Here is a 23,310-nt window from a genome sequence, read left to right as displayed (position 1 = left end):
ATACATTTCTATGAGGGGATTCTCTCACTACAAATCCAGTTCACAAAAAGGTTTGGGTACCCAATGCATACTCCTGAAAGGATTGCCACAGAAAAGCAACGAATAATGTGTATAGTTGTCCCCCCTTATCCACAGAGAGTATGTTCTAAGATGCCCCGTGGATGCTGGAAACTGCGGATGGTACCAAACTCTGTATGTACTGTTTCTCTCCTATACATGCACAGTAAGGGAGTAGCAATAATACAACATACTAGAAGTTATGTTAGCTAAATGTGGTCTTTCAAAATCTTATTGTACTGCACTCACCTTTCTTCTTGTGATGATGTGAGCTACTGCTGGTCTGATGGTACATCAAATGGATGGTCTGCTTCTGGACCACAGATGCAGGGCAGGGGTGGGGGTGGGGGGGGGTAGTTGAAATCATAGAAAGTAAAATCTCAGATAAAGGGGGAACTGCTGTAATTTCAATTACATTTTTTTTTCTAAATTGTAATTTATAGATGCCCCATCTAAGAAAAATGGGATGCTCCCCACTAGGGGTCATTAAAAGCAAAAACTAGGGGAAATTTTAAAATGAAAGCATTACAAGAACTAGGGGGAAATTTCCGGAAGACCTAAGATTAGGACACCATGTGGGAACAGCTTGAACAGAATGAGTTCCAACTTCCTAAAAAAACTTAAGACAAAGAGCTAGAACTTTCTCTTAGCCTCCCAGCAGAGTAGGGCAGTTCTTTTTTTTTTTTTTTTTTTTAGAGTAGGGCAGTTCTTAATCTGGGTTCCATACATGAATGTTAGAGGTCATAATGAACGCCTTAGAATTACATATACAATTGTTTACAGAATGGAAATTTTTCTGGTACAAATCTATAGCTTTCATCAGACTCCTAAAAGGATCCAAGAACCAACAGAGTAAGAGTTAGTCCTTTTCTTGAAAAACAAAAATAAGACAGCCACTGATGCTCCGGAGCTATTTAATATACAGTAAAAAACAGCTTTCACAATCTTAAAAACAAAAGACATTCAAATGATCAACAATAAACATTTTGCATTTTTACTGGTAACAAATATTTTTAATGGAAGCAAAGAACATGAAAGCAAGTACCTTTGGGAAATGTCTGAAGCAGTATTTATTCCTTCCTGACGAAACATAAAAAGCGAAGGGATTTTCTGAGCTACCATGCTACAAATTTCTAAAAGAACATACCTCTATGGAAATACGAAATACAGTGCAAGCCTTTTGTCAAGAACTCCACAGCATAAACTAACGTTATTTTTTAAATCTCAGCTGTTTTTATTTTTTCAAGTAAGCAGTGGTGTAAGTCTTTTTAAATGTTTCTTTTTCAAATGGCTTACAGAAAATGGCATCCTGGAACCTTTAGCTCTACGTCCCCAAATTTTTTTTCAAGAATTTGATCCGTGAAAAATTTAAGAAAAAAAAAAAAAGAAGAAAATATACCTGGTCAGGTAGGTCAAGACAATCTGAAAAATAGATGTGTCCCAGCAGGAAGCCTCAAGACTTCAAATTCCTCAAAAATGCCACTCTACTCTAGGACAAGGAGGTTGGCTAACTAAAGGAATCGCTCACTGGTGATGTGGATGGTCTGAGGTCCTGCCTGTCTGTAATCAATGGTTGCCGCGCATCATTTCTTGTAGATAAATTGTATTCATGTGATAAGCCGCCATCCAGCCTGGATGCCTCTGAGCATTCCAGTAATACGACTGAGAGGCAGCAGTGTAATACTCCTGCCACGCCCTGTAGTAAGCCCTCCAGTATTCCTCATAATCCTGATAGGCGTCAGAAAAACCTGGATGCGTCTCCCCACAGCAGTCATACCAACCATCTTCCTGGGGCTCAGCCTGCGCTCGATAGGAAGACCACGGGGGAGGGTTTCTCCGGCTCTGCTTAGCTCTCTGGTTAGCCCCCTCTTTATGCCTTGCCTTCGTTTGGGTTTCAGGTGATTCTTGACACTCTGCAGGATTAGGGGTGTCGTTTCCATTCAGAGGTTGTTCCAAAGATGTATGGCCATCCATAGGCGTGGACTCTGAGTCTTTCAGCTGAGTATCTGAAGAGCCTTCAAAGTACGACTTATTTCCTTTGCTCTGGGAGGAAGTCCTCGAGCTGTAAGAATCACTGTCACTCTCAGAGTCTCCAGACTGGCTACTGCTTGCCAGCATCAGCACTTTCTCCTCAGGAACTTTACTGCTTACCAAACCATTCTGAGGATTCACAGTGTGATCCCCAGGACCTGTGTAATGCCTGATGATTTCCACAGGTCTCTCTAACCCCTCATTAATATAATGTTCATAATCCTCTACCAATTCTATAAAAGTCAAAGAGTATGGCAGATGGATTTTAAAGGAAGACAGACAAGGAATTTTGGGGAGTGACACAGGTAACACTTCTTTGACCTGGTGCTCACTGGCAGAGCTCTCAGCAGGGATCTGAACAGAATTCTTCACTTGCTCTTCCAACTGTATGTCACAGCCCCACTCTCTTGGAGACGCTGCTTTTTCTATGATTCCACACTCTGAGTGGCTTTTTGCAGGAAGCTTTTGTTTGGTATTATTTTTTGATTTGACTAATAATGCAGACACAGAAGTATTTCTAGATGAAGCCACGTGGTTACCATGAGCTTTCTGAGTTTGAAAGTTTCTCTCCATTTTTTGAATCTGCTTTTTTAAGGGCTGGGTAGGTACACTTGCTAAGCCATATGTATGCATAGCAGCTTTAACCTCCACGTCCCAATCCAAACATTCCTCCATTAGACCAGGAAGAATGGGATCTACATAACAAGAACAAAAAGAATTTTAAAATTTTGAGCTGTTCTAGAACAGGAACTTTTGAATGACTTCTTATGCTTTCCAGAGTCAAATAAGGTTAAGAAATAAAACATACTAATAATATACTAAGAGCTTAAGAATTACATTATACTTGTATTTTAAAAGACCTAAACAATCCTTGCAGTAAAGAAATATGCCCCCAGGCATGCCTGGGTGGCTCAGAGGTTGAGTCCAGGGATCCAGTCCCACCCACATGGGGCTCCCTGCAGGGAGCCTGCTTCTTCCTTTCCCTGTGTCTGTCTGTCTCTCTCTCTCTCTCTCTCTGTCTCTCATGAATAAATAAATAAAATCTTTTAAAAAAGAAAAGAAATATGCCCCCAAATATGCAGGACACATCCCATACCCACAGCAGTATCTCCCTGGACCTCCTGCTCAAAAAGAGCTCATGCAAGGAGTAAGGTCCACGCCTGCAGCAATTCTCCCATCTCTGCCCTTCTCGCTCTCCCCAGTGCCTCCCTTTTATCTGACTACCACCGACAGCAAAACAAGATACTAGAAAATGGACTGTGCTCCCCCCAAAGCTTATCAGCTGGGAAACATTACAACTGCAGCTCTGCACCCAAGTAAACCAGCCACCCTATGCTCCCGACAGGGAGAAATCACTGCCCCCAACAGTGGGGAAAAACCTCTATTAGGGGTAAGTTAGAAGACTGTAAAAATATTGATGGTCTCAATGGCACTTGTAAGTTCTAAAACATTTGCTGGCTCCAGCTCTCTAAATTTCCTATTCCATCCAGGTGGGATGACTTACTCCTCCTGCAAACTCAGACCTTCCCAAAGTGTGATCAGTTTTCCTTAGGAAGACAAAACATACAGAGCCTCTGATTTACATGGATCTGGCCCATCTGTGGCTGCTGTCAGTGCTCCATGTACACGTACCCCTACCTAATCCCTCTGATCTGGACTCTTCAGCTGGGGCTCCTGACCTAGCTGAACAGACCGACCCTCTGATGAGAACTCTGATTCCCACTAAGGTGAGATCCCTTGCTTGCCTACACCTCTCCCACTCCTGCCCCAGGTACTTCATTGGAACAGTCTATTGCCGTACAAGTTCTCAGTCCAATATAAATCCAACACCATGAATATACTTTTCTCATGATTTCAGGGCTCTGTTAACATCACATAAAGATCAAAATATGTCATTTTCCAGTATCCAAAAGGCAAACTTAATTTTTATCACTAGATGCTATAACACTGAATCCTACCAAAGTCTTAACCCTCTTGTACCAATTTTCAATTTATTTTTTCTACATTATAATCATTTGATAGGTTACCAACAGACTTACACATATAATTAACATACTGTAATGTCTTAAAACAACAGAGAACCTAAAAACCATTTCTAAAAACAAATTTAGAAAATCAGAAAAAAAAAAAAAAAAAGAAAAGAAAATCAGGACACAAGCTTACAGCAACTGAAGAAATCTGTGAAAATCGAAACTCACAAAATGAGTTATTACAAAGCCAGAGCTACTAGAATCCACAGAATTGGAGCTACTAACTACTAGCTGATCAGAGCTACTAGAATCCACCTTTGTAAAATAAAAGATGAACCCTGTGCCAGACCTGTGTTTAATCTAGCTTTATAAAAATCACTAAATGAGTTATATAATTGGTAAAATATTCAATGCTACATTTATTCAATAACTACATATCCCATATTCTAGATCACGTATATATTGTATATTTATATATATATTCACACATATGTACATATACACATGTATACTTACACACTAACAATGCAAACCACATTTCTATACAATTTTTTTTTTAATTTTCAAGAGATCATTAATAGTTTGAGACATGCAGTTTCTAAGGTGGCACTTAAAAAAATCAACTTGACAAATGACTCACTAAAATCAAAAGAAAACATTTCAGGGACTCCTGGCTGGCTCAGTTGGAAGAACATACAACTCCTGACCTCAGGGTCATGAGTTCGAGCCCCATGTTGGTATGGAGATTGCTTAAATAAATAAATACTTTTTTTAAAAAAAGAAGAGAAAGAAAACTTCAAATTTTTTAAAATAGCATTCAAATTAAAGACACTACTCCTTCCTCGTGGTGACAATGGAGAATATGGCTAGAATTACCTCTCATAGCAACAAAAGTATTAAACATATGCCCCATTATTTAAAAGAATAAAATGAAACTGCAAGTTTACAAACTGAAATATAGAGCTAACATAGTACTTAAATATTTTTCATGTGCCAAGAGTTAGCTTGCAATCTTTGCTGCTTATGAGCTGTAAGAGCTTAGGCAAATTACTTAACTTCTCAATGCCTCAATACATTCATTCACAAAGTCAGTAATAATAGCACACACTTCACAGGATCGTGGCGAGAATTAAAAACGTTAATATACTGAATGGGACCAAACATATCCTAAGTACTCTGTGTCAGCAATTATTTTTAAGAGGCCTATCGCCAATATGATTATTCTTTTGACAGCAAAATGAAACAGACAGGGACGCCTGGGTGGCTCAGCGGTTGAGTGTCTGCCTTCAGCTCAGGGAGTGATCCAGAGTTCCAAAATCAAGTCCCACATCGGGCTCCCTACAGGGAAACTGCTTCTCCCTCCGCCTGTGTCTCTGCCTCCCTCATGTGTGTCTCTCATGAATAAGTAAAATCTTTAAAAAAAAAAAAAAAAAAAAAAAAGGGAAACAGACAAAATATACCTGGTAAAGGCAGAAGATTAATGTTACATTTCTGGGCAATTTTCATCATCACGTTTTCTTCTTCTCCCCGACAACAGTAGGTCACTGTCAACCCCAAAGTACCTAAAAGCACAGAGGGCATGTTATGTAGTAGATCAGTTTCACGTAAGTGACACTCCACCTGTCACATTTGCATTTCTTCCTCCTAAAGAAAGCAGCCAAACTTTTTTTCTTTTTTTTTTTTAATTTTTTTTTTTTATTTTTTTTTACCAAAACGACCAGCTCTGCCAATCCGATGCATGTATGTCTCCCAATCCAATGGTACATCCAGATTTACTACCAGGTTCACCTTCTCAGCATCAATTCCACGGGAAGTCTTGGATTGAAGAAGACAGTAAGTACTTGCATTAACTGCCACACAGGCACCAACACACACTCAATTATTCTAGTATAACCAAGAGCCAACTTAAGAACATGAGGATATTTAAGAGCAAAAAAAAAATTAATTAATTTCTAAGGATGAGTTTCAAGAATAAAGATGAAAATATAAAACTTTGAAGAAAGCAAATTCCCCTACTAGAAAGATAATTCCCTTCTGATGTTCTTATCAGACACACCTATGTAAAATAAAAGATGAACCCTGTGCCTCTGATAACAGAGCCCAAGTCAAGATGGATTAGTCACTCAAACTGAACAGGAAATTTACCAAATCGGTGGAAATGAGGACTCTGCAATGAAAATGTTTCAGTTTGGCCATAGCATCAAGACGCTGATTCTGATTCATGTTGCCTAAAAAGACCCAAAAAGAAAGTCATATAAAAGCAACCTAATAAATATTTACCAAATCCACAAAAAAACAGAAATCATAACTATCGTTCTCAAGCTTTAAAAATACACCAACCCAAGTTAATTCTATCCTCATATGCAAATCAAGGTTAAGACCTAAAGTCAGAATCTTTTAAAATCTGGTTAGGCTGTCAGCTTGAAATTCAAGTATTAATTTTAAACGATGACTGGGTTATGCTTGCAGATTTAACACTATATCCGCAAAGTTACATATGAAGTAGAATAACTCTTAGGAAAATAAAATTGCTATAATCAGCTGTTTATAAATTTAGTTTTGAAGTGTAATCTATAGTCAAAATATTAGAAAAGTCTTCCCTGTACCCCATGATATATAATGACCAAACTAAGGCTAACAGGTTACAAACTAAGATATCAATGAAAACTCTAAAAAGGAGCTCTCTGATCAAAAATTTCTTTATATCTTTCATTCCTACTAGGTCAGCAGTAAATATTTAGCTTTGTGTCAAAAAATGAATCATCTGGGCAGCCCTGGTGGCACAGCGGTTTAGCACCGCCTGCAGCCCGGGGTGTGATCCTGGAAACCCAGGATCGAGTCCTGCATCGGGCTCCCTGCATGGAGCCTGCTTCTCCCTCTGCCTGTGTCTCTGCCTCTCTCTCTGTCTCTATGAATGAATAAATAAAATCTTAAAAAAAAAAAAAAAAAGAATCATCTTGGGGCGCCTGGCTGGCTCAGTGGGAAGAGCATGTGACTCTTTACCTCAGAGTTGTGAGCTGAGCTCTACATTAGATGTAGAATTCACTTAAAAATAAAATCTTAAAAAAAAAAAAAAAAAGTTACAGGACTTCAAAACAGTTAATTCGGTAGCAATTCTTAGCATTTTTACAATGATTATGTAAGGTAGCAAAGTATTTTTCTCTGAAGATGACAAATTTTATAAAATTATTAAGTTCTTCACCGACATTCATTCCAATTTTCTAATTTCGTATTACATACCAAGTTGCCTCTTGAACAAGGATATCGATATGTGATCTCTCAATGAAAATTCACCTCCAATTTCCTTTACTCTGAAGACTCAGTGCAACCTCACACTCACAAGACAACTCACGAAGTAGTTATTTCTTCCTCCTGACGCTGGACATGCTTCAAGTCAGAACACTAAACAAAGACTAAAAGTAAGAGAGGAGCTTACCTGAAATGCACTCAGCAGGAAAGCCTTTAGCAGAAAGGATATCTGCCAAGTGTTGTGCTCTATGAAAAATAACATAGAGGGTTATCATTTTATAGATATGGCCCTACACCTTTTATTTCACAAATTCTCCAGGTGACCTCTTAAGGTACATACCTGCTGTGCAAATTAGAAAAGACTAAGGCTTGATTAAATGGAATTCTGCTGAATAGTTCCTGTAAATGCTGAGCCTTCTCCTCAAAAATCTTATGGGCCAAAGGGTATGAATTGACAATTTTGTAATACTGCTTCAAACCTACAAAGAAGAGTCTTCTGTTAAAACAAATATATTTGCTATATCCTAATAGCAAATATGAAAGCACCAGCCAATGAGACAAGGGAAAGCTCCAGAAAAATCACAAACCAGTAATGTAAGTATCCAATATCTCTTCTCACCTATGAGACTCGGATCACTGGAATTTAGTCTTACAAAAGTGGGATCTCTCATGTACTTTGTCAAAGCATTAGCCAAAAATTCAGGGTAGGTAGCTGATACTGCCAACATCTGTTTACTAGCAGGCAAGGAAGAATAAATCCAGCTGCAAAACAGAAGAAAAATACACACCAGGGAAACCAATCACAGTAATTACCACCTGGAAAAGCTAAAGAGAGACACTTTAGGATACACTTTTAATAGTCAAGCAAGTTATTTTTCTTACTTTATTTGCTCCTGGAAGCTGCCTTCTTCTAAAAGCTTATCTGCTTCATCAAGAATAAAGAGACGTATACTGCCTGGGTTCAAGTAGTCAAGTTCTATCAGTTGTTTAATTCTGCCTAAATTCCAGAAGAAAAGCATACTGAATTATTCAAGATGCACTGAATATGTACAAATCTTGGTCAATGTTGTTACTCAACTTACTCACAGGTTATGCTGACCTTCTTAACCTGACCCTCATTATTATGCATTCAAACTGAATCACAAAGCAGAAATTGTGAGTTCTGATCTTGCCTAAATCCATTATTTTTCCCTCATATTTCACCACCAATTAGTATGGATCATAAACACTGTTCCCATCAAAAGACTTGAATGCAAAAGCCCTGCATACTAAATTCTGATTTGAGTGATTCACAACTGAATGATTAATACAGAAAAAATCCCAATCCATGGCTTAAAAAGGCTTCCTGAAAATCATCTCATTCCCCTTCTTCTGAGAAGCCAATTTCATACATGTGCTTAAACATCCTTAGGAATGGAGATCTCATAATTTCTGTTGGTAATCCCAATTCTGTTGGTAGTCACATGTTTGTATCTCACTGGTCTAAGCCTCTTCATTTTATAATTCTCAAAATAATTCTCATAGTTATCGGAGATGCCCATATTCTTATATTAATTACATTACTTATATTAAAAGTGTTCAGTTCTTAAGGAACCCTAATTACGAACAGGGTGATATCTTACCAGGAGAGCCAACGGCAATATGACACTTTTTAAGCCTGGTTTTGTCTTGTGATAATGGAGTCCCTCCAATAAAGACATGACACTCTAAGCCTTCCATTTTTATTCCAATAGCAGTAATAACAGAATGTATCTGTACAGCAATTTCTCTTGTAGGAGCCAAGATCAAAATCTAAAAAAGCATAAGATATATAAACCTTTAACAAGTCACAGGAGTAGATACGTATGATTGGCACATTCATACTACAGTGAGCTATCTTTCATTTAAGCAATTGTTTTAAATGATGAGTTTTTACTGACAAGGGAAACTAATCCGTTCACTCACCTATGTATTCATTCAACAAATATTAAGCAAGAACCTATTATATGTACTAAGAAACAAATAGGTTGCTGTGAACAGTCAACAATACACAGTCCTTGCTTTCCTCGTGGCACTTTCATTCTATGTAAGAAGACAAACAATGAAAAAACATACATAAATCATGACATACAATGAAAAGTGCTACAAAGAAAAATCAAACGGGAAAAGAGAGAGAAGTGACAAAGAAGGGAGTTGTTTTGAATGGGCCAATGAAGGAAGGCCACTAAGGAAGTAACATTAGGGACCTAAGTGTACGCTGCAGAGTAGAGCTAGCTGTGTGACATCTGGGGAATTAGGAAGAGGACATAGCAAATAAAAAGGCCTTATGACAGTAATGTTTTTGATGTGCCTGAGGAACAGCAAGGAGGCCCATGTCACTGGACCAAATCAGGTCCATGAAAGAGAGCCTTGAGACTAAGGTAACTAACTATGGGAGGACAAGGTGAAACTACATGTTCTCAGCTACGAGAAGAAGGAGAAAAAAAAAAAAAAAAAAACCTAGGGAGAAAATATGCCAAAACAATTCACAGCAGTTTCTGGGTACATGAGATTATGTGTTGTTTTCTGGTACTTCTTTGCTTTCCTGAATTCTCCAACTTTCAAAAATGACTATGTATTACTCTGAGAACACAAAAGATCTTTAGTTCAAAAATACAAATTTGGTTTATGGAACTTATTCGGGATTTTAGCATTTCACCTACTGCCAAATTGTCAGAAGCCAGAATCTCAACTACATCTCAAATTCACAAGTAGAACATCTTAGGCCTTTGGGAAGCAAAAGGGCTTCCTATGGGCACAACCCAGGATTTGGTAGACATAGAGGAATGTGGATATGCTGGCATACTGTTTATACATAACACGGGCTCAACAAAACTTTGTTAAAGAAAGGATCCCCAAACCTAAGTCTCTTACTAATTTGGGCAGACCATCTTTAGACCTACTCCAAGAAAACCTAGAAATGGGAGACCAATAGGGTATACTCACAGAGCTCTAAGAATCACCTGCAGTTACCAGTAGCAATAGCCAGCGCACTGTCTTCTCATCAGTCAGGCCAAATACTAAATCTTACCACAATCGGGTCAGCAAGTAAAAGAATAAAGAAACCCTACCTGTATTCTCAGGTAATGCAAAAACCGACACACGTGGCAGACATAATCTATTAGAGATGCAGTGATAGAAATTCCCAAACATGAAGGATGCAGTGATAGAAATTCCCAAACACTAACGACGGAACCCTGGTCACTGTCCACACCACCACCATCCAATAGCTTTAATGTCTCCTTAACTTCTAGACCTTTCATTTGCTTGACTCAAGCATTCATCAAATCCATCTGTCTCTCGGGAGCTACTGGTATTGCATCCGACCCCGTGATAAAGTCCACATAACAGGGACGCCTGGGTGGCTCAGTTGTTGAGCATCTCGCATCTGGTGATCGCAGCCCCTAGGAGGCCCCCTGCATGGAGCCTGCTTCTCCCTCTGCCTGTGTCTCTGCCTCTCTGTGTGTGTCTCATGAATAAATAAAATCTTAAACACACACACACACACATCCACATAACATGACCTCCTTTGGGTCCTCCAAATCATACTCACCTGGGTACTTTGGTTTTCGAGGACGAGAGAGTCCAAAGCAATGGTAGAGAACACACAGGTTTTCCCAGTGCCAGACTTGGCTTGAACAATTAAATCTGAGGGGGGAAAAAAAACAAAAGAAAATAGATCACAAGGTAGCACGGGACTAAAGAAGCTTGGATACCAACACGAAATCACACAACCGGAGGTGTCTCCAGGGATCACCTGGTTGGCACCTTCGTTCTTAGCTAACTCTTAAATAAATAAATAAATAAATATAAATAAATATAAATAAATATAAATAAATATAAATATAAATAAATATAAATAAATATAAATAAACAAATAAAATATAAGTAAATATAAATAAATAAAAATAAATATAAATAAGTATAAATATAAATAAAAATAAATAAAAATAAATAAAAATATAAATAAATATAAATAAATATAAGTAAATATAAATAAATAAATAAAATATAAAAAATATAAATATAAGTAAATATAAATAAAAATAAATATAAATAAATAAAAATATAAATAAATAAAAATATAAATAAATAAAAATATAAATAAATATAAGTAAATATAAATAAATAAGTAAAATATAAAAAATATAAATATAAGTAAATGTAAATAAAAATAAATATAAATAAATAAAAATATAAATAAATATAAATATAAATAAACAAATAAAATATAAGTAAATATAAATAAATATAAATAAATATAAATAAGTATAAATATAAATAAAAATAAATATAAATAAGTATAAATATAAATAAAAATAAATAAAAATAAATAAAAATATAAATAAATATAAATAAGTATAAGTAAATATAAATAAATAAAATATAAAAATAGAAATATAAGTAAATATAAATAAAAATAAAAATAAATATAAATAAAAATAAATATAAATAAATATAAATATAAATAAATATAAATATAAATAAATATAAATAAATAAAAATAAATAAAAATAAATATAAATAAGTATAAATAAGTATAAATAATAAATCAATCAATCAATCACACACACACACACACGAATACGGCCTCAGGGCACGTCCGGAGGCGGGCCTCGGCCCCGAACCTCCCGGTCCCTGCGAAGGGGCCGCCGCCACCTCCCGCCCGAACGCCGCCCTCGGCCCGGCCTCCTCCGCCCTCACCGAGCCCGCAGCGCCCCAGCGGGATGGCCTTGAGCTGCACCGGCGAGGGCCGCTCGAAGCCGGCCGCCCGCAGCCCGTCCAGCACCGGCCGCGACAGCAGCAGCGACTCGAAGTCGGCCGGCTCGGCCAGCAGCACGTCCCCGGTGCGAGCCCGCGGGCCGCTGACGTCGTGAGCCGTCCGCAGGCTCCGCGCCGGCCCGGGAGCCGCCTCCGAGGCCGCGAGCGGGGGGTCCACGCGCCCCGCCGGCCCCGCCGCCCCCGCCGCCCCCGCCGGCCCCGCCGGCCCCGCCGCCGCTAACGCCGCGGGCGCTTCAAACGCCGCCGCCATCGCCGCCGCGCCGCCGGGTCTCGCCGCGCCGCCGGGTCTCGCGGTACTTGAGGCGGGGGCGGGGAGCCCGCGGACGGGAACGCGGAAAACTTTATTGTCAGTCCTCGCGGGAGACAGCGGGGCCGGCAGTCGGCTGGGCGGTGCGCGCGGGGCACACCCCGCCCCCGGGCCGCCGAGCCCTCCCCGCCCGCGCAGGGCGCCCGAGCGCCGCCTGGGGGTCCGGGTCGGGTCCGGTCCGGCCGCTGTCGACTCGGGGCGGCTCCAGCACCCTGTGCCCTGGCCCCGGCGGGGCACCCGGCTCCCCGAGCGACCCCGCCACCTGCCACCTCCCAAACCCGGAGCGGGCCCCGGAGCCCCCTGACCGCAGCCCTGCGCCTCCAGCTGCGCCTCCACCTGCCCCCGCGCACCCCGCGCGCCCTCCCCGGGGGCCACCGACGGTCCGCAGCTTCCCCTTCCCGGAGGTCTCTGCTCAGCGCCTTCCCGAGGAGCCCACGCCTCACCTGCAGCACCGCGATGTGTGCTTTTTCTTTTTTTTTTTTTAATTTAAATGTGATTAGCCAGCCTGCAAGTGCATCATTCGTTTCAGATGTGGGGTTCGGCAATTCATTCGCTGCAGATAATACCCAGTGCTCACCGCATCACCCCATTACCCCCCCCCCCCGCAGCGCCCCTCAGTCTGTTTCCTAGAGCTAAGTCCCTCAGGCTTTGGCTCCCTCTGGTTTTCTGTCCCTTCCCCCATGACCATTGCACGCTTCCTTATACTCCACATAGGACTGGAACCACGTAATCGTCCTCCTCCCAGCATAATACGGTCCCGGTCCAGCCACGTCACTGCATCTTCACTCCAGCAGAGTCAACAGTGTCACGTCGACCTCACGCGCACAGCATAGGGATTCGACCATCCTGCGCATGACTCGGCTCATCACGATCACGCTCCAATCTCTATCACCTGTTTCACCCCTACCTGTTAGTGTTCTCTAACAGAACTACCCCACCCCCTCCACTCGCCCACCTTTCCCACTACTCTCTGTCTCTTGTTCTGCTTTATTTTTCTCCATGGCACTTACCCCTACCCTAAGACTGTTTATTGTCTGTATCCCCCACTCTACTAGGACAGGAACTTGTCTGGCTCTCTCCTGTGTTCCTAATGGGGACAAAATCAGATCTCAAAACATAGGAAGTGCTCAACATTTATTGAACAAACAAGCTCCTGTGACCAAGTCTTAGCCATAATTCCAAATTTAAATATTTCCGGAACCTAATCTTTTTTTTTTTTTTTAATAGGGATTAGATTTTTTTTTTTTTAGGTTTTTTTATTTATTTATTTATTCATGACAGACAGAGAAAGAGAGAGAGAGAGAGAGGCAGAGACAGAGGCAGAGGGAGAAGCAGGCTCCATGCAGGGAGCCCAATGTAGGACACAATCCCGGGACTCCAGGATCACGCCCTGGGCCAATGGCAGGCGCTAAACCGCTGAGCCACCCAGGGATCCCTCCGGAACCTAATCTTATTCACAATTCCAAACCTAAAGATACTCAGCATCCAACTCCCAACTTTTTCTTTTGTCCTTATATCATTCTGGTCCTTCTCTCTCACCCTATTCTCACACATGTGCACACACCCAGATTCCAAATGATATAGGAGGGGCAAGGCAATCCCACTGGAAAGAGGTCCCAAGGATGAATTTTGCTTAGAAATTTAGAAAAAAAGGGATCCCTGAGTGGCTCAGTGGTTGAATGTCTGTCTTTGGCTTAGGGCATGGTCCTGGGGTCCTGGGATGGAGTCCCGCATCGGGCTCCCTATAGGGAGCCTGCTTCTCCCTCTGCCTGTGTCTCTGCCTCTCTGTGTCTCTCATGAATAAATAAAATCTTAAAAAAAAAAAAAAAAGAAATCTAGAAAATGCAGAAAATGTCAACTGTCCATGTGAAGCAGCGGGTGGGGGGGGTGGGCCTGCCAGGAGCAGGCACTGAAGTTTCCAGGCTTCCCCATAGTATCCCCACCTCTTTCATTCACCTAACTCCCAAATCCCAAACCTGGGAATTATTCTAGACTCCACTACCTACCACCCCTCTCCTTTTCTAAGTATAACCTGAGGACAGATAATTTGGCCTCCACATATTTCATTCCTCTGTTCTCTCCATGGCATGTGTCCTATTTTAAAGCCCCTTTATCATCCTAGCTGTTGAAACAACCTTCTGAATGGTACCCCTGCCTGATTTCTTCTCTCTCCCAACCATTCAGCCCACGGGTGCTGGAGTAATCTTTTTTCAGTGCGATTCTTAGATTGTTTGGGTCCAGCTGCAGATCCCATTCCTTTTAACAACCTTCTTTATTTCCCATGCCAGACCTCCACTCACTCTACGATAACTCCAGTCTCACTCTTGCTGTGTTCTATTTACTTATTTGTGTGTCTGTCCCTCACTATGAGCTTCTGGATGGGAAAGGATGGGAATTTTGACACTCTAGGCTCGCCAGCCCAGCACATGCCCTTGATGGGCCTAATAAACATTGAGTCTTGCTCAGAAGTCTTCACTGGGTATCCATGCACACAGCAGTAGTTCTGTAGGACTCACACCAATCACTTATGAAGAATCCAGCTCTCATCCCAAAAGCAACAAAAAGATTGCTCTTGCAGAAAAGACCATTTACAGTTTTATAGGTATCCTGGGATTGTGTCTGTTGTTTGTGATGTTTCACAGACACAAATATTGCAGTAATGTTACCAGGAAGAAATTGTACTGCTTCACTGAAAAACACAAATCAATAAAGTGCTTTCCTCAGTAGTGAAAAATGTTAATAATGCTGTTGGCTGTAACTTTTAGTGCCATAAAGATGAAATCCAAAGGTAAGAGACCATTCAACAACTAGTTAAGGTTTCACAGCAACAAGTCAGACTGTTGTGTGCCTCCCGGCCTCCCCCAGGGTAAAATCACACTGGGACCCCAGCCTTTTCTTATGCTGGTCCGTCTACGTGGGAGGCCTTTCCTCACCTCTGTACCTGGGAGTTAGAGAAGGGAAAGATTCCTATGTACTGAGAAGCAAAAACAAAACAAAACAAAAACAAAACACATAGACTCAGGGTAGATGCTGAGATTCTAATGGTCCCATATGATCATTTCACAGTAAAGGTTCCTATACCAGAGGGGAGGGAAATGATGGTGAATAAAAGCATGGACCTAAGGTGGCCCACCCTGAGTGTGAGGATCCATGGGAAAATGTAGAAAGGAAAAGCACTACAGTTTTTTTTTTAATTGTATTTATTCATGAAAGACAGACAGAGGCAAAGACACAGGCAGAAGGAGTAGCAGGCTCCCTGCAGGGGACCCCAGACCCCAGTATTATACCCTGAGCTGAAGGCAGACACTCGACTGCTGAGACCCCGGGCAGCCCTGCACAAAACCGTTTTGTTTTGTTTTAATTTTTATTTATTTATGATAGTCACAGAGAGAGAGAGAGAGAGAGAGAGAGAGAGGCAGAGACACAGGCAGAGGGAGAAGCAGGCTCCATGCACCGGGAGCCCGACATGGGATTCGATCCCAGGTCTCCAGGATCGCGCCCTGGGCCAAAGGCAGGCGTTAAACCGCTGCGCCACCCAGGGGTCCCTGCACTACCGTTCTTATGGCTACTTCTCATTGGACCCTCAAAGCAACAAAGGGTAGGCCATACTGCATTCAACCACAAACATCTCTTTATTCTTTCTTTGACAAACATCCTCACACCTAATGTGAATCAGCTAAACAAGGGAGACACAGAAATGGGATGGAATAATCAGAGCCTGGCCCTCGAGGAGAAACATACAGGCTGACAGGTGGCCTTGATCAAGGAGGAAACACACAGGTAGCACAAGATGGCTGTAAAATCATTGCAATACTCACATTTTTCAGGGCTTTCGGTGAAGTGTGGCTGTCATGTGGGAGAAAGTGGGAATTTATGAGAAATTAAGGAAAATGCCTTTTACTATTCCAAGAGCAGTAGCTTGCTTTATGCCCTCCTCATCTCCACCCAAAATGAAAGCGTGCCTTAAAGCATGCACCTAACTATGAGAAAAGCTCCATGAGCAGATCGTTCCTCACCCAATCCTTGGAGTCTAGTACTTGTGCCAAAACAGCACCAAGGAGGCAAAGCTCAACTCCTGTGAAGTACCAGGGCTTCACTTTCTGAGCTGATCCTTCAGGATAGAGAAGGAGTGCATCAGGCAGTGGGGGTGGAAGGAGAGTTCACCAAGCAGACAAATCAGAGATATTCTGGGCAAAGTGAACAGTTTGTGCAAAGGCGTGGAAGCATGAGAAACTGTAATAGTTTAGGGAAGCCACGAGCTTTAGTGTGAACGGAGGCAAGTAAGGCAGCAGGTACCAGGAAATGAGTCTGCAGAGATATATCGGTCCCGCATCACGGAGGGCCTTGTCCGCTGCCACAGGAATAGAGAGGGAGTGTGCTGTGCTCTCCCGTGCACAGGGCCCTGTTATGTAACAGGACAAATGCGGCTGGAAATGTGGATGAGGCTCTAGTCATGGCCAAGCTGAGGAGTTTGCATCTACAGCATCTACATTTGGGATCTGATTTGAGGCAGGTCACTGCAGGACCCATTTCACATGCTGTCTCTTACCCGACGGCACCTAGGTGTGCTAGGTGACGGCTCTCCAAGCGCCAGGGCACACTGCTTATCCTGCAGACCGATGAAGCACCTGTTTCCTCACTCTCTCCCTCCTGGACAAGGGGGACCTTTCTTCCCGATGTTCCTCCATTGGTCTGTTCAGTGGATTAGCGCCATCAATAAACTTGGAGTGTATCAACTCACAATATCTGGCCTCCTGGACAGAATCTATTGCTTCATGACCTACTCAATCCCACGTAGCTACCTTCCAACATGGAGAATGACTATTTTTACTTATGCCCCTTGGCGTAAGGAGTGACCATATATTCGGTACCTTTTTTTAAAAAATTGATTATTTATTTATTTAATTCACGAGAGACACAGAGAGAGAGAGAGAGAGAGAGAGAGAGAGGTGGAGACCAGGCAGAGGGAGAAGCAGGCTCCACGCAGGGACCCCAATGTGGGACTTGATCCCGGGGCTCCAGGATCATGCCCTGGGCTGAAGGCAGGTGCTAAACTGTGCTATCCCTGCCACCCAGGGATCCCCTATTCAGTACTTTTTAAGACAGGAATTAGGAGGTGGGGAAGCAGCAAGGGCCCAGTCCCTGCACCGTGCACCCCGCTCACCCACTTCCTGCCACAGGCATTTGCCTGGCAGGCTTTCGAGAAAGAATCCCAGGTCTGCCTCCCTCTCTACAGACCCAGACCCCCTCTGTCCAAGCCCCGCATTGATTAATTGCCCCTTTTAGTACCACAGCCTCAGTCTTTAGGAAGGCAGCACATTTGCTCTTCTCCTTGTGAGAACGGGGCCCAATTCATTCTTGTCCAGGCAGCATAATAAATAACCTGCCCCTGTTGGCAAGGAGTTTATTAGAGACTGATGGGACATTTAACAATAAGTGGGGGCCTGTGATTTATTAGGTAGGGAGGCTCATTGCGTCTCCAAAGACTAGGAATGTGGAATTTAATTGATAAAGCAGCTGTCAGCAACAATGAGATGCACTCAATAGAATATGCATTTGAGGGATTCTCTTTGGAGCTGTCAGGAAGGGCTTCCGCTAATCATATTCAGCTCCTGCGGGTGGGGGTGTCTGCTGGATATGTGCTGGAGACAAATGGCAGGGAGGGGACTCTGCAAGAGGTCTGGGGAGGGAGGCACCTGTCAGTTGCCCAGCCCAACGGAAGAATGTGACACAAATGAGCACAAAGAAGTGGGATTCCCGTCACTCTGAGTGAGGATCCCCTTCAAGAGGCCCTGGCCCCTCTCCTGTGAACTGCTCCAGACAACAAGAGGCACTGAGGGCCCACTTCCTGGAAAAGCGGGGAAATCCCAAGGGTAAAGTGGCCAGAAGAGAGATTGGTTCTGGAATTCTAAACTCCCCAAGCCCTGAGATTTCTGGACCAGACCTCCCACCTTGACCCTCCCCACCAGTGACCCTCAGGTATGCAACACACTGCCTCGCACCACCGTTTCCCACCTGCCCCCACTCTTTTCCACGCAGCCTCCCTAAAACCCCTGCTCAGGGGGCAGCTCCTCCTGTCACTGCCACTCTCAAGCCAAGAACAGAGCCTCAAAAACTTGGATGGAGACTCGCCTTTTGTTTTTGTTGCTGTCCCCCAGCTCTGGGTCCCCCCACCAGAATCCAGGGCTGAGAACCTGGAAATAAACGCCTGTGGTGCCACGTGTGCACACAGCTACCTTCCCCCCTTGGGGCACCCTCCACCTCATTTCCTGACAATAAGGGGGACTGGTTTTCTCTCCGTGGAGGGCACAGCTCTGTCCTCAGGCAGTCTCGAGCCTTCTCAAGGCAGATCTGCTTGAATTTTCTTACGTCCCCACCTCCACTCCTCTGGCTGTTGCTCAGCCTTAAACAAAGCCACTTAAGGCCCAGGAGGGGCTTTCTTAGGCTGGGCTGCTTCCCTCTTTTGATCCTTGGCATCTATTCTTAGGTCCCAGGAGACCAGTCTGCCTCCTTGTTCCCTTCAGGGAGAGAAAGGGAGGGGAAGCAGTAGACAGGGAAGAAGTAATTGTCACTGTCTCGTCTGAGCCTCAGGGGTGACACTGAGGGACCTCGGAGCAGAATGGATACAGCAACTGGTTTGATTAAATCAAACCTCTCCTGCAACCTTGTTAAATTAAACTGACAGGCTGAGAGCAGCCAAGGGAGGGCAGAGGGATCATCACCTCCGGTGGGGGCAGAGGAGGCCTGGAGCCGAGGCTGCTGAGATCAGATGGCGGCGGCGGCCGGCTGCCCTTTCCCTTGTTTGCTGACTACAGATAGGGGATGAATTTATGGATGCGAGATGCTGAAGTACCCATGGAGCACAGGCTGCCGGGCTGACGCAGGGGCAGGCGGCTGCCTCCCCAGAGGCTCCACAAATTGCCTTGGCACTCTGGCCTCCCATTTGGAACCGTGCTGGTGACATTTCAAAGGGCCTCTGCACATCTAACCTTTAATACAGGACAGGAACCGAGGGAGTGTCTGCCCCTCTTTACGGTCAGAGAGACTGAGGCACGGAGAGATTACAGGGCCAAGCAGGGTCAGGCGGAGACGGGCAGCAGGGCCAGTCCAGGAACCTACCGCGTCCGGCCCATCGCCTCCAGCACAGCGCCCGGGATCCAGGCCCCAGGATGCCGTTTCTCCTCCCGACCCCAGGAGACGCGAAAGCCACGCCGCGAGCTCCGCAGGCCACCGTGTGATGCCGGCTCCCAAGCGGCTGGTGAAGCCCACCTGCCAGGCACACGGCCCTTCCATCACACTCATGTCACCCTCCCACATGCCCGAAGCCTCCCAGGCCCCTTCCACTTCCCCCCCCTTACAATTCGGGGGCAGGGGCTGGGACCGGGAGACCATTAGCCACACCAGCCGCAGCAGCGGCGTCGGAAAGTAACACTGACACCCGCTGGCTCCTCACCCGTCACCCGTTCCTCACCTGCCAAAGCTAATTTTCCACTCGCCGGTGGATGAGAGCTCATTTCAGTGTCTGAGTTCCCCCCCTACACACACACACACACACACACACACACTCACACTCATCTATGGCTGCACAGTGCCCTTGTGCACAGAGAGCGGCCTCGGCCATGATGCCCCCATTTCCACCTCGGGCACATGCCAACCACGTGTTCATCAACATGTCCAGCCCTCCCCAATCTCTGTTTCCATAAGGAGGACCCAGGATGGGGATGCCAGTGACGCTGGTGCACACTGATTGCCAGCAGGCACTGCAGGGGCACCCTGCAACCACTGCCGCCACGGAGGACTCGGGGCGAGGGTCGGCACCTGGGGTAACATTTGCTTGATGAGGACGTTCCTTGTCGCCATCACCCACTGGCAGAGTATGTATGTACCACGCCAGGTCGGCATCACCCTGCTCTGTGTCTCTGCTTCCCGAGGGACTCCGATTCCCGCCCCTGACCTGAGAAAGCTAGGAAACGGCGGGCAGACAGGCAGGTCGGAGGTACTTAGACAAATATCCAGCCCTCTCAACTCATGCCTGCTGCTGTCACCGGCCCCACGCAAAGCCAACGTCTCCAGTCTACTAGGGCAACTATTCAGATTTCTGTGCTGCGCTTTCCTGACCTGCAAGTCATACGCTTGGGCCAGAAATGCAGACTTTGGTCAGAGTTTTAAAACTTTAAAGATCACAGAGGTGAAAACTGAGACCCAAAGAGGTTGAATTACTTGTGTGAGGCCCTGGGGCAAGGCGGTGGAGTGACAGAGAGGGAGAGCATGGGTTCTGCGGCAGGAGCCAGAGCCTCCCGGTGACCCTAGGGGAGTTTTGGCTCCTCAGCTCCTTCCTCAACTGCAGAATAGAGGCAACAGAAGCCTCTGCCTCTGAGGCTTTGAGAAGAATAGCTGAGCACCTGATACACTCCATAGATGTTAGCAAGCCCTATTTTTACTGCCAGCCTGGAGGTTCGGACACACATGTCTTAACTTCTGGTCTCCCCATGAGGTCATGGTCCCCTGATTCTCCATAAGGTCATCCTCAGCTCCAAAAACTCTATGATTCCAAGTCAGAAAGATGAAAATGCAAGCTATTTCCAAAATGCTCCAGGCAGAGACACAAAAAACCATTTAGGGGATTCATTATTCACTCTCCAATGCTTCAGTCACTTCCTATGGGTGATGATTCATGGGGAATAATCACAGCTAAGAAAATCTGTCCAAAGGCGGGAGGAGGGGGCATTAAAAACCCACACCCCTTTGCTCGTTCAGTGCCTCCTCTTTAAAATGCATCTTCATTTGTGAAGTGATGACATGTGTCTCCTGGCCTCATTGCCATTCCACTTTGGGCCTCGAAGCTTTCTCTTGGTGTAGACTGCAGCTGCTGGGAGCCATTGCCCACCCACACCCCACAGGACCCAAGGGAGAGCATCTTCCTCTCTGGTCAGGCAGAAGCCCTTCCAGCAGCGGCCGTCACCCCAGCCCAGGCTGCCCTCAGGGTCTCCGGCCACAGCCCAGGGCCACCATCTGATCAGGGCCAGGACAGCTCTCTGGCCCCTGCAGAAGACCCGAAGCCAAAGCCTCTTAGGAGCCAGTCTGGTGCAGTAAGCCATCCCTGACATGTGCCCTCTTTTTCTCCCTGCCCCATGGCCTAGGAGGAGAAGCAGGTAGCCTTCCTTCTTATCTTGCTAACAAGTCTCTCCCTGGCAGGCTGCCAAGCTCTGGATTTGCCCACAGCTACCAGAAGCTGGCAGGGAGAGGAGCGTGCGCTCTGAGCAGCCAGCCACAGTAGGTAAGGCCACGGGGATGGGACTGGCACTGGGCCTCCAGGGAGTCAGCTGGGGCAGAATGTCCCCAGGGGAGTCCTGAGAATGGGTCCCTCTCCTTTTCCCTGCAATCTGCGCCTACCAGGGCCAGTCTGCACAAATTGTATAAGCATTTCCCTTAGCTGTGCCCTGACATTCTTTAGGTGTTCTTTGCAGTTGAAAAATATTTGCTTTTCCAGTAAATGTGTGCAAAATGGAAATATTCGCTTCCCGAGTAGCAATGAGACCATTGCTTAGGCACCAGAAGCATGAGACCCATAGCTACAAATAATTCCAGGTACGGCTCGGTAGCAGCCCGCACTTAGCCTGGTCTAGATAATGATTCGTTGTTTGGGCTGCTCTAACTTTGCACAAGGCAGTTCCCTCTGAGTTGTTCAGGGGAGACAGCACATTCATACATGGAGCTTTCCCAAAGTCACAGACTGCTACTTCTTCCTCCAACACCTTCCTTCCATGCCCTCTGAACACATTTTAGCATCTGCACCACTGATGGCCTGGTCTTGCAGGCCAGTGACTGGACAGAAATGGAGGCTGAGAGTGGTGCCTGGGCTGGCACGATGTGGACGGTGGGGTTTGCAGATGGGGAGCCTAATGCCCTCATGGGCTGTAGCACCTCTGGTAGCCCAGCCCAGGGCACATCTTTCCTCTTCCAGCAGCATGGGTAGTAGAAAAGAGGGAACTGGGAGCTCTTGTTCCTTCTATCACCATACAGAACAATCTCCTTGAGCCTCAGCTGCTCTGTCTGTAAGTGGGGAAAACAGCACTCCGTGTTTAAAGACATGAAAGCTGGGACGCCCAGGTGGCTCAGTGGTTGAGTGTCTGCCTTTGTTCGGCTCAGGTCGTGATCTCTGGGTCCTGGGATGGAGCCCCATGTCAGGCTCCCTGCTCAGACAGGGTTCTGCTTCTCCCTCTCCCTCTGATCCACCCCCCTGCTTGTTCTCTCTCTCTCTCTCTCTCTCTCTCTCTCTCTCTCTCTCTCTCTCTCTCTCTCTCAAATAGATAAAATCCAAAGTGAATCTTTCCTTTGGAACCCAGAGACCTCCCAGCATATAAGCCATGTGGTCCCTCTGCCATCTCCCCTGGAATTAGGATTGTGGGAGACAGAGGAGCCCAGGGCCCCGTCTGAGGTGGATGGAGGATTAAAGCTAGGAGTTAGAGCCTTCTGAGAGTAGCTAGGCCTCACTCCAGTGCTGTCCCCGCCATCCTGCTGTGTGCACTCTCAGACACGTAGTCTCTGCTCAGCACCTGCAGACCTGCCTGCCAGGCAAGGTCCTCTGCCTGGGGAGACACAGCTCAGCAGTGACATCTGAACACATTCCAATGGCACATGTTTATCTCTAGGGTCAGCCTTTCCTGTTGGTGCTCTGGAGGTGTGGAGGAGCGGGGAGGAGGCTGGGGATGGCTGCTGGCAGGCACGGGAGGTGGAGGCAGGAGGGTAGTGGGGGTGTGGACCTCCCTCTTGGAAGGCCTATGTTTGATGAAGCTTCCAGACTGCATGTGGCCACATGTGTCTCTCCTCATGTCAGTGTGAGCTCCTCGGCTCTTCTGCTGCCAATGGAGATGGGCACTGCTTCGCCCAGGGATA

General features: G+C 45.1%; 1 protein-coding gene across 1 annotated transcript; it reads right to left on the bottom strand.

The window, feature by feature from the left end:
- Window positions 1–954: 954 nt before the first annotated feature.
- On the bottom strand, window positions 955–12,357 carry DDX20 (DEAD-box helicase 20). Its single transcript, XM_072771328.1, has 11 exons — window positions 12,030–12,357; window positions 10,879–10,973; window positions 8,930–9,098; window positions 8,190–8,304; window positions 7,927–8,069; window positions 7,648–7,786; window positions 7,495–7,553; window positions 6,204–6,286; window positions 5,768–5,873; window positions 5,519–5,620; window positions 955–2,783 (listed from the first exon to the last, which is right to left on the bottom strand). Exons 1-11 carry the CDS (start codon window positions 12,355–12,357, stop codon window positions 1,624–1,626), a joined length of 2,499 nt encoding a protein of 832 aa, XP_072627429.1. The 3' UTR covers window positions 955–1,623.
- Between the last annotated feature and the right edge of the window lie 10,953 nt (window positions 12,358–23,310).

This window comes from Canis lupus, chromosome 12, assembly GCF_048164855.1.
Source record: "Canis lupus baileyi chromosome 12, mCanLup2.hap1, whole genome shotgun sequence".
Taxonomy (NCBI): Eukaryota; Metazoa; Chordata; class Mammalia; order Carnivora; family Canidae; genus Canis; species Canis lupus.
Note: the sequence above shows the minus strand (reverse complement) of the source record. Positions and strands in the feature narration are given on the sequence as shown.